Source organism: Micropterus dolomieu, linkage group LG09 (assembly GCF_021292245.1).
Source record: "Micropterus dolomieu isolate WLL.071019.BEF.003 ecotype Adirondacks linkage group LG09, ASM2129224v1, whole genome shotgun sequence".
Taxonomy (NCBI): domain Eukaryota; kingdom Metazoa; phylum Chordata; class Actinopteri; order Centrarchiformes; family Centrarchidae; genus Micropterus; species Micropterus dolomieu.
Window position 1 is genome coordinate 28,501,166 of NC_060158.1, and position 12,937 is coordinate 28,514,102.

Genomic DNA, 12,937 nt, shown 5'->3' on the forward strand with positions numbered 1-12,937 from the left:
TCTCCCCCCCAAATCCCCCCCCCCCCCCCAGTCTACAAAGACAGATGTTGGAATCTAACCACACAACAAATACTATGCCTGTTTCTTATTAATATATATAGTCAACTTATTTGATAGAAGAAAATCATGGAAAGCAACAATATCAATATCTATTGAATTTAAAACGCTATCCTACAGTTTGATTATGAAATATTACATTGTAAAGTACAGGATAAGGTATGAACAAATATCACCATAATTCCAGATGGAATTCTGCTTTCCAGAAATAATAGTAGGCCTGTTAATTAAATCGTGGCCCTATAGGTGATCATCCCGCTCTGTGGTTTATACTGTATTGCTGTCTACCTGGGCCGTGCTGTTATCGGGGTCAAGGCGCGGCTCTCAGACAAGAGGCTTAAGCAGAGACAAGAGCCTTTAACACGGAATAAAACCATCAAAGTTCAGCTCTAATCCCCGCCGCCGTGGATAAGGCTGACTGGTAACTCCGTTTACTCTAGGTGGGATGGTTTTGTGTGGGCTTTTTTTTTTTTTTTCAGCCGTAACGTTCAGCTCAGACAACACGGCGAACAGAATTTACTAGAAGAAGCGGTGTGGGTTTTCATCAGCAGTGCGCTGTGTTTAAAAACACACCTTTCCCTCGACGGCAGGAATTTTACAATAAAAGAATGCATGTGTTCGAGATATCAAGCTCCAGAATTAAATACAGAAAGAGCACACTGACACCACCATAATTATTCCAAGGGGACGAAGAGTGGCCAAAATTTGAACTCTGCAGTCATTTATGTGACAAGCTCTTTGTTCTGTCAAAAAGAGGTCAAACTGCACAACGTCGGCCTTAAATATATTCCTTTCAATTTCAAAAGTCCATTGAAATAAATATATTTAAAATAAAACATATATTCCTATGGTTAGGCCTGTTATTTTTCCCGCCATGGCCCCATCAGGCATGTTGGTCCTTTTTATAGTTAAAGGAAAGTATGTTGAAATACCTTCAGAACCTTGGAGAGCTCCATGTCCACCAGCTCTGTGTTTTACTCTGCGTGGAAGTTTTTAGATAAATGAAGAAGTGACACACAATTACACACATCAAGCACTGCGGATACAGGCTACAATACTGCCACAAACGGGTTTATGCACATTAATAATGTGCGGTATTACATTAAGAAAATATATTGAAAACTCAGTATGTGTAATAGCAACATTTGATAAAATTCTAGCTTGCATTCAGATTAATTCACAACGTCAGATAAAGATAATTCATATTTTTAAGTGGATACAAGTGTTGGCACTGGGCTGAAATCCATCAGCTGCTTTATTTATCAATTACAGATAGCGTTTTGGAATATGTAAGCTATGTATATTAAAATCAAAATAATATCAAGTATAGCACTTGTGAATCGTGAAGGAGTATGTCTCATTGGAGAAAGGCAGGGTTTGACTTTCTCCCTGTTCAGGGCTGATATTTCATATAATTGGCGGTCTAAAAGAATGAGAATTTAAAATGTGAAAATAATCAATGTCGTCTCTTTATTCTTTTCTTTACCTGTTTGTGTTGGAAAGAAATAGCATAAAGTAACGTTGTCTTTCTGACAAATAATAGACTTGGTAGCAAAATAAGGCACAGTAAAGCCTCACTTTGTGTGTCAGATTAAACATTTTTATGTACTAAACTACTTAATCTATACTGTGCAATAGAATATACGGTATTTTCATGTTTATAGCCAAGAATAAATTAAGTTCATCCTGGAATTAAGGTTTAATCTACGGGTGGTTGCTGTTTTTTCTGGGTGACTAATTTAAACATTGAGGGGACCAGAACTACACCTAAAAAGCATATTTTTCACAACATGTGTTTTTTGTACACTTGCTTGGTAAAAATAACAAGAGAGACAAGGCTCGAACTGGACTGGGTCCCAGTCTAACCCGCTGTAGAGTGTGCTCTCTGCTGTCCAGACAGACTGACTGTGGACATGGAGTTTTGGTTTGTTAGAGCGCCCCCGTGAGACCATTCCAGTGCCTATGCCAGTTGGTGATCGCTGTATTAGGCACCAGATTAATTTAGTATTCAAACATGAGCTTACAAATAGTATAAAAAGCTTCCATCTTCGTCGTGATAGCGGGATTTCCACAACGTGCATTTTACGCACAGAGGTACTGCGCACTTGAAATCCCACCTTGTTCAAGTTTGACTGTCAAACAATTATTTAAAAAGTGTGTAGATAAAGTTTGAATCCGTCCTTCACATTTTATGCACTGTACCACACAGTGAAACAACCGATCAGCCGCAGTGGAAATGCGTTTCGAAATACGCACGGTTGAACGGATAAAGTCCTCTCATAGTGAAAAAATAATAATAAGTATGGCTTTTAGACTTTCTGTCAGAGCAGCGTGAAGTGGAGAAAGTTGAGCTAGAAGTACAGGCTGAGCAGGAATATCTAACTCACCAGGCAAAGTGCAGGCGTCAGGAGGAACACGGCGCACCAACACGTCACCTGCATCCTCCCGGAGCTCAAAGTTCCACTAATTTCCCTCGGTTGGTAGTTGCGGCTTTGCAGACCATAAATCCACCTGGTATCCGAATCACAGCACGGTCAAGCCCCCCAGCAGCCCAGGCAAAAAGGACACAACGCAGCCCATAACCGCAGAACAAAGCTGAGAGTTAAAGGCTGAGGGACGGGACGGAGGAGCCGGTGAGGAGGCTGCTGCTGCGGGTGGTGATGGTGTTAGAGGGGGGTGGCGGCGACAAACAACGCTTACTTGACAGTTAATCCAGGAGAGCACAGCAGGGTCATAGTTGTGAGCACGGTCAGGTCCTGATTGTCTGATAGCTGGTGCGCGCAGCGGTCGGAGAGCTCCGATCTGAAGGGAACTGCGGGGCTTTTCGCTTTATAACACGCGCCTACAACATAACAAGGGAGACTCTCGTTCCCGCGGGGAGGGACGAGATAGGGGGTGGGGGGTGCGAATAAAACGAGAGGAGATTGGTCCGAGACGCAGCGAGGATGAAGAAAACCAAGTTTTTTCTCTCTCTTTCTCTCTTTCCTTTTTTTTCTTAAACAGACGTCTGTGGGGGGGCGTTTCACCTTGGTTGCTGGTTTGTAGGCTCGATGTAGATGAATGAGCTGACATTCAGAACTCCGCTGCCAATAACTCCAGGCAGCCCCCTCCTCCATCCAGCCCCAAACAAGAAAGCCTCAAACCTGAACAAATACAGCACGGCAGCTGTTGTTCATGATGTAATTACAAATATTAATACACATCGCCACTGTCAGAACCAGTACTGTCGCTAGTAATGCTACTAATAACACCCCCTACATCTGATGAACATCCAACAGTGCATTATGCATTTTCATGCAAATTCACACATGCAAACACACATATGAAGAGGCATCACCTTAGCTGCGAAAAACCTCCATCTTATCAAGTCATTCCCCATATTGTACTCCTAAGAATCTCATTTTCTTAAAACAAGTGCTGTAAGAATATTTCAAAGTCTTCCCAAGAGTCATCAGTTTGTTTCACTGAATTATCTCGGAATGAGGATCAGTATCACAAAAAATGGCACATGATTTTTTTTTAGGGGAAAACAATTGATTTGCACTGGAAACAAATGGAAACTGTTAAAACTAAAATCCTTAAGATATTCATCATACCAGACAAACTGACTGATACTATTTATGGCTGGTATTTATTCTGCTGTAGCCATGTATTTACACTCATTAGTTATTTTTAGTAGTGTGCATTGTCAGTGCTGGAGTCCGCCGTTCATGTGCTGTTTCCTAATCTGGATGAATGACACAATGGGCTGCCAGCACATTGAAGAGAAAATATATTCACACCGGTACAAGTTCATAACTTAAGGCAACGGTGGAGTGCCAGTAAGAGACAGCAACATTTTGAAAGTATCTAATCGAAAAAAAATCCCACCCCTCCCTTTCAGGCCTCCCTCCAAAGCCGCTCTCCCCAAAGCAAATGTTCATGCGCAGTGAGTGCACGAGCAGAGGGCGCACAGGTAGGCAGGTAGGCCAGCCAATCATTTCATTCGGCCCTGCTTATTACAGTCCTGCAAGAGCCACAGTTTTTTTTATTTTTGTGTCAGAGTGAGAGAGTGTCAGTTTTGATTTATTGATTACTGTCAGATGTAAAGAGAATTTAACAAATTTAACAAAAAAACTAACAAACAGAGTTTAGAAAAGAAGACTTCAAATTTTCACCTTGCCATGTCAAGAGATCCACAAGTCTTCTTCTGCTGTATTTCTGACAAAGTAGCTCTGGGCTTGTATTATTAATCTCAGCATCACCACTAGTAACTACCTGCCCCACTAAATCAGAACTGATATTAAAGCATTATACCTTAAAATGAGCAGATGTTTGCATTTGTTTTAAGAGAATAAACCTTAATGAAGTCAAATCATAAACAAAGGCTTGATGAAAACAGGGCACACACACAGTTCCAGAAACGCATCCCAGTATGTCTGCACTGGATGACTGCCCTGCCCAAGGTTTGCTGTATGTTAATTGCTCTGGTGTATTCAAATTAATTCATTTATTTCGTTTAAGAACATGTATCATGTAGGCATAATATCGACAACGTATCAAAGGTGTTAAAGCTAGATGTTGACAAATCCTCTATAAAACATGGCCTCGTCATTGGCTCAAAAGGTGTTAGGCACTGCAACGTCTTTATCATTTAAGTTTTTAATTGTGCTTCAGTGGTACATCTTACCAAACAAATAATTAATCAAAGTACTGTACAGTAATTGCCACGCAGGCAAATTAGGGCTTTGGGGTTCCGTGAGAAGCTGGGGCCCAAAGGCATTTACCCACTTTTCCTGGTTGGTAATCCACTTTTGGATGAGAAAGACATTTCTGCACTGTAGGAAATATATTAGTTCATGTGATGACACCTGAGCCAATTCCATTCACTGATGTAGACCATGAGGTGTGTTTGAATGTGGCTTATGCAAAATGGCTTTTGTGTAATTTGTGTAATAGATAAGGGCCAAAACTAAATGTGTATGTGTGTTTGTGTATTATATTTGTCAGTGGAAGCCAGTGTGTGTGTGTCTGCTCTCGATGCCAGCAGAGGCAGGGCAAGGTGACTCAAGCTTGCTCAGATGCTGAGTGTGAGTTTCTGGGTTGGGGATAGATAGATAGGGTCCTTTTTGTCGAGGAACAGAAGGGGCGGGTAGGCGAGCAGAGAAGAAAAGACTTGAGGGGCCGTGCTTTAATAAATCCCAGCAGTCTCATTGCTACAACATTGCAGTGGTCAAGCATTGTCACCATAACTCAGCCAGCGGGGCTGATGGGATCCTGCTCTGAATGGCCCAGATAGCCTTCACAGGCCCAGCATGGCATGCAGTAGCGGAGCAGGCGGCGATAAATCACCAGTGGCTCGCTGACTTCTCTTGTGGCTGTAATGAAACACAATTGGTAAAATAAAAAGGGCCCATAATTAGGGATTAACTCAACGTTCCCTCCTTGTTGATCAACAATGTTTGAGCTAGATTTTAATCTAAAATTTGATCTAAAATAAATTTTTATTAAATGAAAAATTTAAATATTTAGAATTGGGAGACTCTGTGCTTCAGGTTTGCCTCAAATGCCAGAGTCATCCAGTCAGAGGCCAGAACGGTCAGGAGGCAAAGCGGGTTCATATCAATGATTTATTTAAACATTGAAGCACGAACGAAAGGCTTACGAAGTGGTGATGAGGCAGACAGAGATCAACCAGGAAGCAGTGTAACACAGGCAAACAAATCAGCCAGGTAGAAAGCTATGTACAAAATTCAAAATCCAGGCAAGGGTCATAACCAGTTAAGTAGTCCAATGGTTGAAACATAAGTCAAAAGACATCGACAAACTGGCAAAGAGTGAGGGGAACCGGGGATCAGTCAAACCTAATACCTTAGGAGGAGCAACTATTTCTATTATTATGTGGAAAGAGTCAGTTAGCAACGTAAAATAGGAAACAGAACGAATGAATAAATGACACAAGTGCAAAGTAACAAAGAGATGAGAAAACACAGAAAGTTAAGTACACCAAGACACAAAAGGAAGAGTTTACCAAAATAAAAACAGGAAACACCACAAAACCATGACAGGACAACTCTGTACCTCATGATATGTTCAGTGCCACTGCTTGCATTCATTGGTTGCTTTCTCTTCAAGTGTAACCACAATATTTCCCTAAAAAATTGGTATTAGATGGAAAACACATTGTTACTTACTAAGAGTAATCAAGCGTTTTGTAGATTAATCCACATAGCGACCTTCTGGTCTGGTGACAGGCTTGTCATTTCCAATTCAGTTCAATTTGATTTAAAGTTTATAGCCGCAATTCATAATAGAAGCTATCTCATTGTACTTTTCATAGTGTCGGTCTAGAGCATATTCTTCACAGTATTAGACCCAACAATTCCCACCATTTATTTTCAACAAACAGTTCAATGTGTGTTCTGTGTTTTTTCAGGAAATGAGAACACAGTAAATGCGTATTAACATTGCATAGTAATGCAGTTGGCCGAACTGCATTTCCATATTTATCACAATAATTTTATTTATTTAAAATGTTATTTGTACAGCACTTTTCAATAAGGGTAAAAAAATGTTTTACAGCCATCAATGTAACACAAAGACAAGTCAAAAAAAACGTATCACACACAGTGGTGTACAATGAAGAAGGTATAAACATAAAACAAATCAATCTACAACTACATGAAAAATAAATTACACCTCACACGCTATCACAGTTTTTTTGTATTAATGAGTCTAGTTGATTTCCATTCCTTAGTAAAATGAATGGAAAACCATGACTTGGAAAACATACTAAATATTCTTCAGAGTCATATTATCTTTAACAAAATGATTAGCAGGAATGTAAAATATAGTAATATACTAACATAGTAGCAAAATGGTCAAAATCAATCCCCTCTGTTAATCTGCCAGCCCATTCTCCATCCCTTAGTAGCACAGTGTGTAGGGACAGAGGGGATGTTTAGTTGACTATGTTAGTCTAGTTGGCCTGACTCATTGATCCTTTATCTGACTGAGGGTTGTGTAAGTTTAATCTATTGCCCCGACCATGGCTCTGAAATATCAGTAGCCTAGCTTTGTATTGATAAATCCATGGCGCTGTCCATGGTGCTGAAGTAGCAGACGGATTTTTAATTGACCTCTTTCTCTCATTCCCGCCCTTCTGTCAGTTTCATCTTGGATCTATAATATTCTCATAACTATATACTATGAATTCTCAGTTCTGTACTATATTATAGACTATATGCTCTATCCACACATTCTCACTTCCAAGTCATCAAATATTGGCGCTTGGTCAAGACCCCTTTAGCATTGTTTATGCATTATGCATTCATTATCAGGGCGGCTGCGGCTCAGGAGATAGAGCGGGTTGGCTGTTAATCGGAAGGTCGGCGGTTCAATCCCCGGCTCCCCCAGGCTGCATGTCGAAGTGTCCTTGGGCAAGATACTGAACCCTGAATTGTCCCTGGCGGCTGTTCCGCCAGTGTATGAATGTGTGTGAATGTTAGTTTTTGTTTGAGCACTTAGGCTCAGTGTATGAATGTGAGTGAATGGTGAATGTAGATGTAGTGTAAAAGCGCTTTGAGTGGTCAAAAAGACTAGAATGGTGCTATACAAATACGGAGCATTTACATTTACATGTATGGGGTTAATATGCAATGTCCTGTTAGACTTTCAAAAATAAAACACATGGTTAACTTGAAATTGTCACCAAAACTACTTGGTTAGGCTTGGTTTCATCGATCAAAGAAATATGTCTATTTAACATTTGCGATTTCTGTAAATCAGCTGACAACAACTGCATCATCTCATTGGTGCTTGATGCCGTTTTTATGGTTATTTCTGTCACTATTTTTCATGGATGTAAGTTGTTTGGTCATTTCTCCAACAAGGTGAAACATCTATTGGTGAAAACACCAGACATACTTGAATCACTGACCAAATCAGAGATGTTGGCGTTATTCAGACTCTGGAAACAGGCTTCATTTCATATTTGGTGCTATTGTGTTTGTAGAATAATTTATCTTTGCTACCTTTGCTAGATAACATTTTAAAACACAAAATTCAAATAATGATAAGATATGTGTAGAATTGAAAGATTCCCCACATTGGCTCCATTTAGTGGTAGTAGTGGAAAAGACACAGTGGACAGCAATTGCCCCCCTAATTTTTCTACAAAAAATACATAATAACACAGCAATCCTACACATAGTGGCTTAAATTGATTTAGGAAGTGATGGGTGGATTGGTCTTCCCTGTACTCAAATATTACTTGAGTATAGTCTGTAGATGCTGGACAATTCTGCAAAACCTCAGTCCACGTTCAATTAAATTTTTAGAAGTTCTAAGTTGTGTTAGTGCTTTTACTAATGCTTTGGAATGTGCTGCCAATCACTAACATAGATGATCAGTGGGGAAGTATGAGTCTCATTGCATTTCAAGGGCACTGCAGAGCATCAGTGAAGCACAGCGCGTTAGAACTGAGCTGCTGAGAGTTGTGTCACTGTCACAGAATGAAAACCATTCATAAGAGTGAACAGCCGGCCAGCTGACTATTACAAAAAAAGGAAAAAGAGAACATTTCCTACTTTCTTACTACAATCAAACACCTGCTTCTTCCTCTTTTCAGTTCCGCCTCTCATTGAGTATAATCAGAAGGTCAAGTTGCTAATTTTCCAAGCATACCTTTTGGTGCCCATTCAGTGCTGGGGGAGAAAATTACAGGGTAGCCTCTTCCTAATAGCTTACCATTGGGCTGCAAAGAGGAGTGGCAAGAGATAAAGACAAGAAAGAGGAAGGGGATGATTGCCCAGCTGACTGACACTGGCGTCCGGTGGCATGAATATGTTCGACTGGCTTGGCTCCATCGCCGATTGTGAGGGCAGATGTTGCTGCGGGCCCTCAGGCGTGGCGGTGAGGCGGTGGCAGCAGGTTTGCCATGGCTGCTGCCCAACCAGCTGCCATCTGAAGTGTCACTCCACATCCGCGGCAAGGGATAGGAGTCAAACTGGGCTTGACCAGAAGGGACGAGGGAGCGCTTCATGCCATTTGCGGCGACAAAAGGCCCCACGGTCTGCAGTCATGGTCCAGGATGCCAGTGCTTTTCGGGAGGATGTGGAGGGTGGGCGGGCTGAGGTGGAGCTGACAGAGACAAATGGCTGAGCAGAGCGTCAGTCACAGGATGCAGCTGCTGCACATCAATCGCTTCCTCATCACAATTAGAATGATCATTGTCGAGGAGCAGGCACAGAAACTCAAGCTTCCATTTGGCTTATTGAAGGGTATGAATACAAGTCTTCAAGTGAAAGACAGCCAGACATTTCAGACATCTTTCCGACAAAAACTTTCAGAACTTAACTTGGGTATAGTAGATGCGTTCTTTCTTTATGCTGCTAAAAAAACACGAGAGAGCCTGTAGAGTTAAATTCAGTTTATTTCGACTTTGTTCATTTCTTGTAGCTTTGGCAAATGTTTCTGTTGGTCATGATGATATCGTACTCATCAAGATTATTGCTTGGATTTAGAAATGAAGTGACATTGCTGCCCAGTATCTCAAGGAATTAAATTCATATTGGATGATTTTGCATCTCGATTTATGTCTTATGCCAATGTAGCTGTCAGGGTGGTGGCTGGGTGTGAGGTGTGTCAGACGTCCATGTGGGAGACTGGAGTTACTTAACCTTAACCATACTGTATGTAAGTTGATTTACTGTTTACTGACCCATAATTAATATACCCCATCATTACAATGGACAGATTGGGAAATGCTTTTACCATTCATCTTTGTTGACAATCATGTTTTTTTTTTAAACCCGTTGGCTCTTCTGACTGTTGGTGTTTCTTGCCCTGTCTGACTTTTTTTGGGATGTTGCAGTGTTTGATGTAAAGTACGATACTTTCACTGCAATGATGGACAAATCTACACTATTAAACCCCTTAACTCCGATTGTCACAAATTCGCATCACACTTCTTCCTTTCAGACTGCAGCTGAGATAGAGTATGTATTTCCCCAATGCCTGTTTGCGCATATTCAGTACATACCTAGGAACCTTTTGCAAGCACTGGTTTCTCTTAAATGCCTGTTGCTGCTAATTTGCATCATACCTATTTTTTAATTTTTTATTGTAAATAAATTCAGGCATCAAGGGGTTAAAACCTAGGTTGTAAGAAAACCAGATTTGAGCTTTAAAGGTAATAGAATGAATGGTAAACCAAATGACTGCTGTGCCTAAGATAGCAAAAAAAATATTTTCAAAAAAAATATTTTTGGGGCATTTGTGCATTGTTTAAAATATGGACAGTACAGAAGTGACAGAACCGAAGGAGAGAGAGTGAATAACATGCAACAGAGGCTCTAACCCTATAGTTTAATCTGTTTGCCCCACATGAAATTCTGCTTTCAGGTATGGATCAAATCTGGACTGAACATCTGTTCTGAACAACTGTATCCTCTGCTATAAATTGCTTGTAAACGTAAGTGTGCAGTTTACTGATGTTTAATTATAGGATTTCAGAACCCACTAGATCAAAAAGTGATTTCTCACCACTAAAAGGCAGTTTTTGTCATTGGTAATTGCAAATGTAAAGGCCGGAAACATAAAGTATATTTAATAAATAAAAAGAATGACATTCTTCCATAGTTTTCATTTCTCACACACTACTGTGTTTGCAGCCTGTTTAAAGACAGATCACCAGTTCCCATTTTTGTCCACCACTTTGACTGAGGCAGTGCTTTATTTTTATCAGGAGGAGATTATCAGTTAAAGTAGACATCTTTTATCTTTTGGCTCCAGGGAACAGAATTTAGAAACAAAGAATGCTGCGTAGATGATCTTTAGTGTTTGACCTAGTATCCTTAATCAATTTTTTTGCCAGATCTTGATGTCTCCGAGGTCGCAGCAAAGTCACCCCTTTGAAGTGAGTTTCTCAACATGACTTAATTGATTAGGGCAGACAGTAGGACTTCCTTTTCTTGGAAGAGGGAATTAAATTGGAAGACAGAGACATGATTATGTGAAGTGCTGATTAAATGAGAAGACCAAAACCATGTAGCCTGTCTCTGTTTTACTTCCCAACATCCGATCATAATCAGGGGCTCTGATGATAAAGGCAATTACATTACTTCAACAAGCAGAGAACAACAATTTAACCAATGGAGGAATAGAATAATTGGACCTAATTGTCTATCTACATAACTGCATTAGGACAGAAGCAGTCCTCTGGGGTCCATACACAGCCAAAAACACAATGGGAAACACAGTGTGGTTAAAAGAAGTTGCAGAATAAAGCAAATAGTTGTCTACAACCTTCTATGCCATTACAGAAGGTTTGACCTCAGTGGGTGTTCGTTTTTAGCCGCATTTCTGTATCCATTCCTCATGACAGAGGTTAATTTGCACTGCCCCTCCCTTTCCAGCTCATCTCTTAGAGAAGTGGAAGTTTTACGCAGCCTATTGAAGAAAATAGAGTATATTGTCCCAAATTGATAAATGCTGTCATTCCTCTCAGAACAGTGATAAAAACAAAACTAAACTACCTGAATGTTGTTGTTTTTTTAGGGTTTTAACATTGCATGTGTTAGCCTTTGCATTTTGTTCATTCCTCTTTTCTTACTAAAATTGGCTAGTTGGTTTTAATTGTTTGTAAAGCATACACTTTCACCTTTTCACCACTCAATGTGAGACATCTTAACCAACTGTAATAATGGAAGTCATTACTGGAAGTTCTAGACTTGTTTTTGGAACTTATGGTGTATAGACGACAGTCATCTGAAATAATACTTATGTAAATTTTTCAGTTTACATAATTTTTTGACAATAATATATTAAGACCACTGGAAAACATACTGAGAGATTATCACAGACTGGTATCTGATTAACCAGGACAATGTTTTGAAACTACCTAAAAAACGTATTGGTACCATAGCTCCGTTTAGTGGTTTTGATGTGTCTTGGGGGCATAGAGCTGGACACATATGCACACATTACATTGTTTTGTCTGGAAGGTGTGGTTCTTCTGGCATGATGAGGAGTAGTCACGAATGTGAAGGCAGTTGAGTCTGAGTCAGACTTAGCTACAGCTGATCCTGTGTGTGCGAGACCAAAGACCATGATGCATGTGTGTGTGTGTGTGTGTGTTTGTATAGGGAAGTTTTCCATCTGCCTGTTGAACATAATCTAGTCTCAGACGTTAATTTCCTTTTGTTGGTCATTTTTCACACAGAACACCACAGATGTGTAAACTTAGAATAAAACTATTAAAAATCAATAAAAAATGGTCATTTTCAATTTATGTTTGAGTGTGGAGGAATGCATGGACAGTCTACACATCTGTAGCTGTCTTTCACTGACATCTGGTGGTGATATTACACCATTTAGACTTGGGTGTGCTTTAGTGTCCTACTAAAAGCAACTGTCAGCAGTACTATGCTTAAATTTGTTAAAATATCACACTGAGATTTTCCTGTTGGTCAGCGTAGCCCCAGAGCTCCATGTTAAAACTTTAACAAACAAAATGTTTACTTCCATGCTACTACTGTAGCATATACTGTCTATTGCAAACAACCCAGAGAGCACAGGAGTTGTGGTAGGTTAAGTTGAGATACGGACATGTCAATGGCCCCAAAAGTTTACTGAGTGGTAGTTGGTTTGTGATAATAGTTTTAACTGCAACTTTGTTTGGGAATATCACTTAATACAGGTGACACTGTTCTCACATGATGCATATTCCTGGGCCCATGTAATATTCCAGTTTAGGAATACCGTACAGAGAGGGAGAGGAATTGAAGCTAACAGGGCCTTCAAGAAGGGTAATTCAGCCATGCCACATGTCTTGTGGTGGTTGAGTTGTGGCTTAAATAGTCCTATTGTTGTGGGAGACTGTGCTGTGGCCATTAAATTT

The 12,937-nt window shown here is 40.2% G+C and overlaps 1 protein-coding gene across 1 annotated transcript in view; it reads right to left on the reverse strand.

The window, feature by feature from the left end:
- Nucleotides 1-2,519, reverse strand: part of nxph1 (neurexophilin 1) — a 67,285-nt gene extending 64,766 nt beyond the window's left edge. Inside the window, exon 1 of the mRNA XM_046059122.1 lies at nt 2,445-2,519. Within this exon, the coding sequence (XP_045915078.1) occupies nt 2,445-2,498 (54 nt within the window). The 5' untranslated portion in view covers nt 2,499-2,519. The remainder of the gene's footprint in view (nt 1-2,444) is intronic.
- Between the last annotated feature and the right edge of the window lie 10,418 nt (nt 2,520-12,937).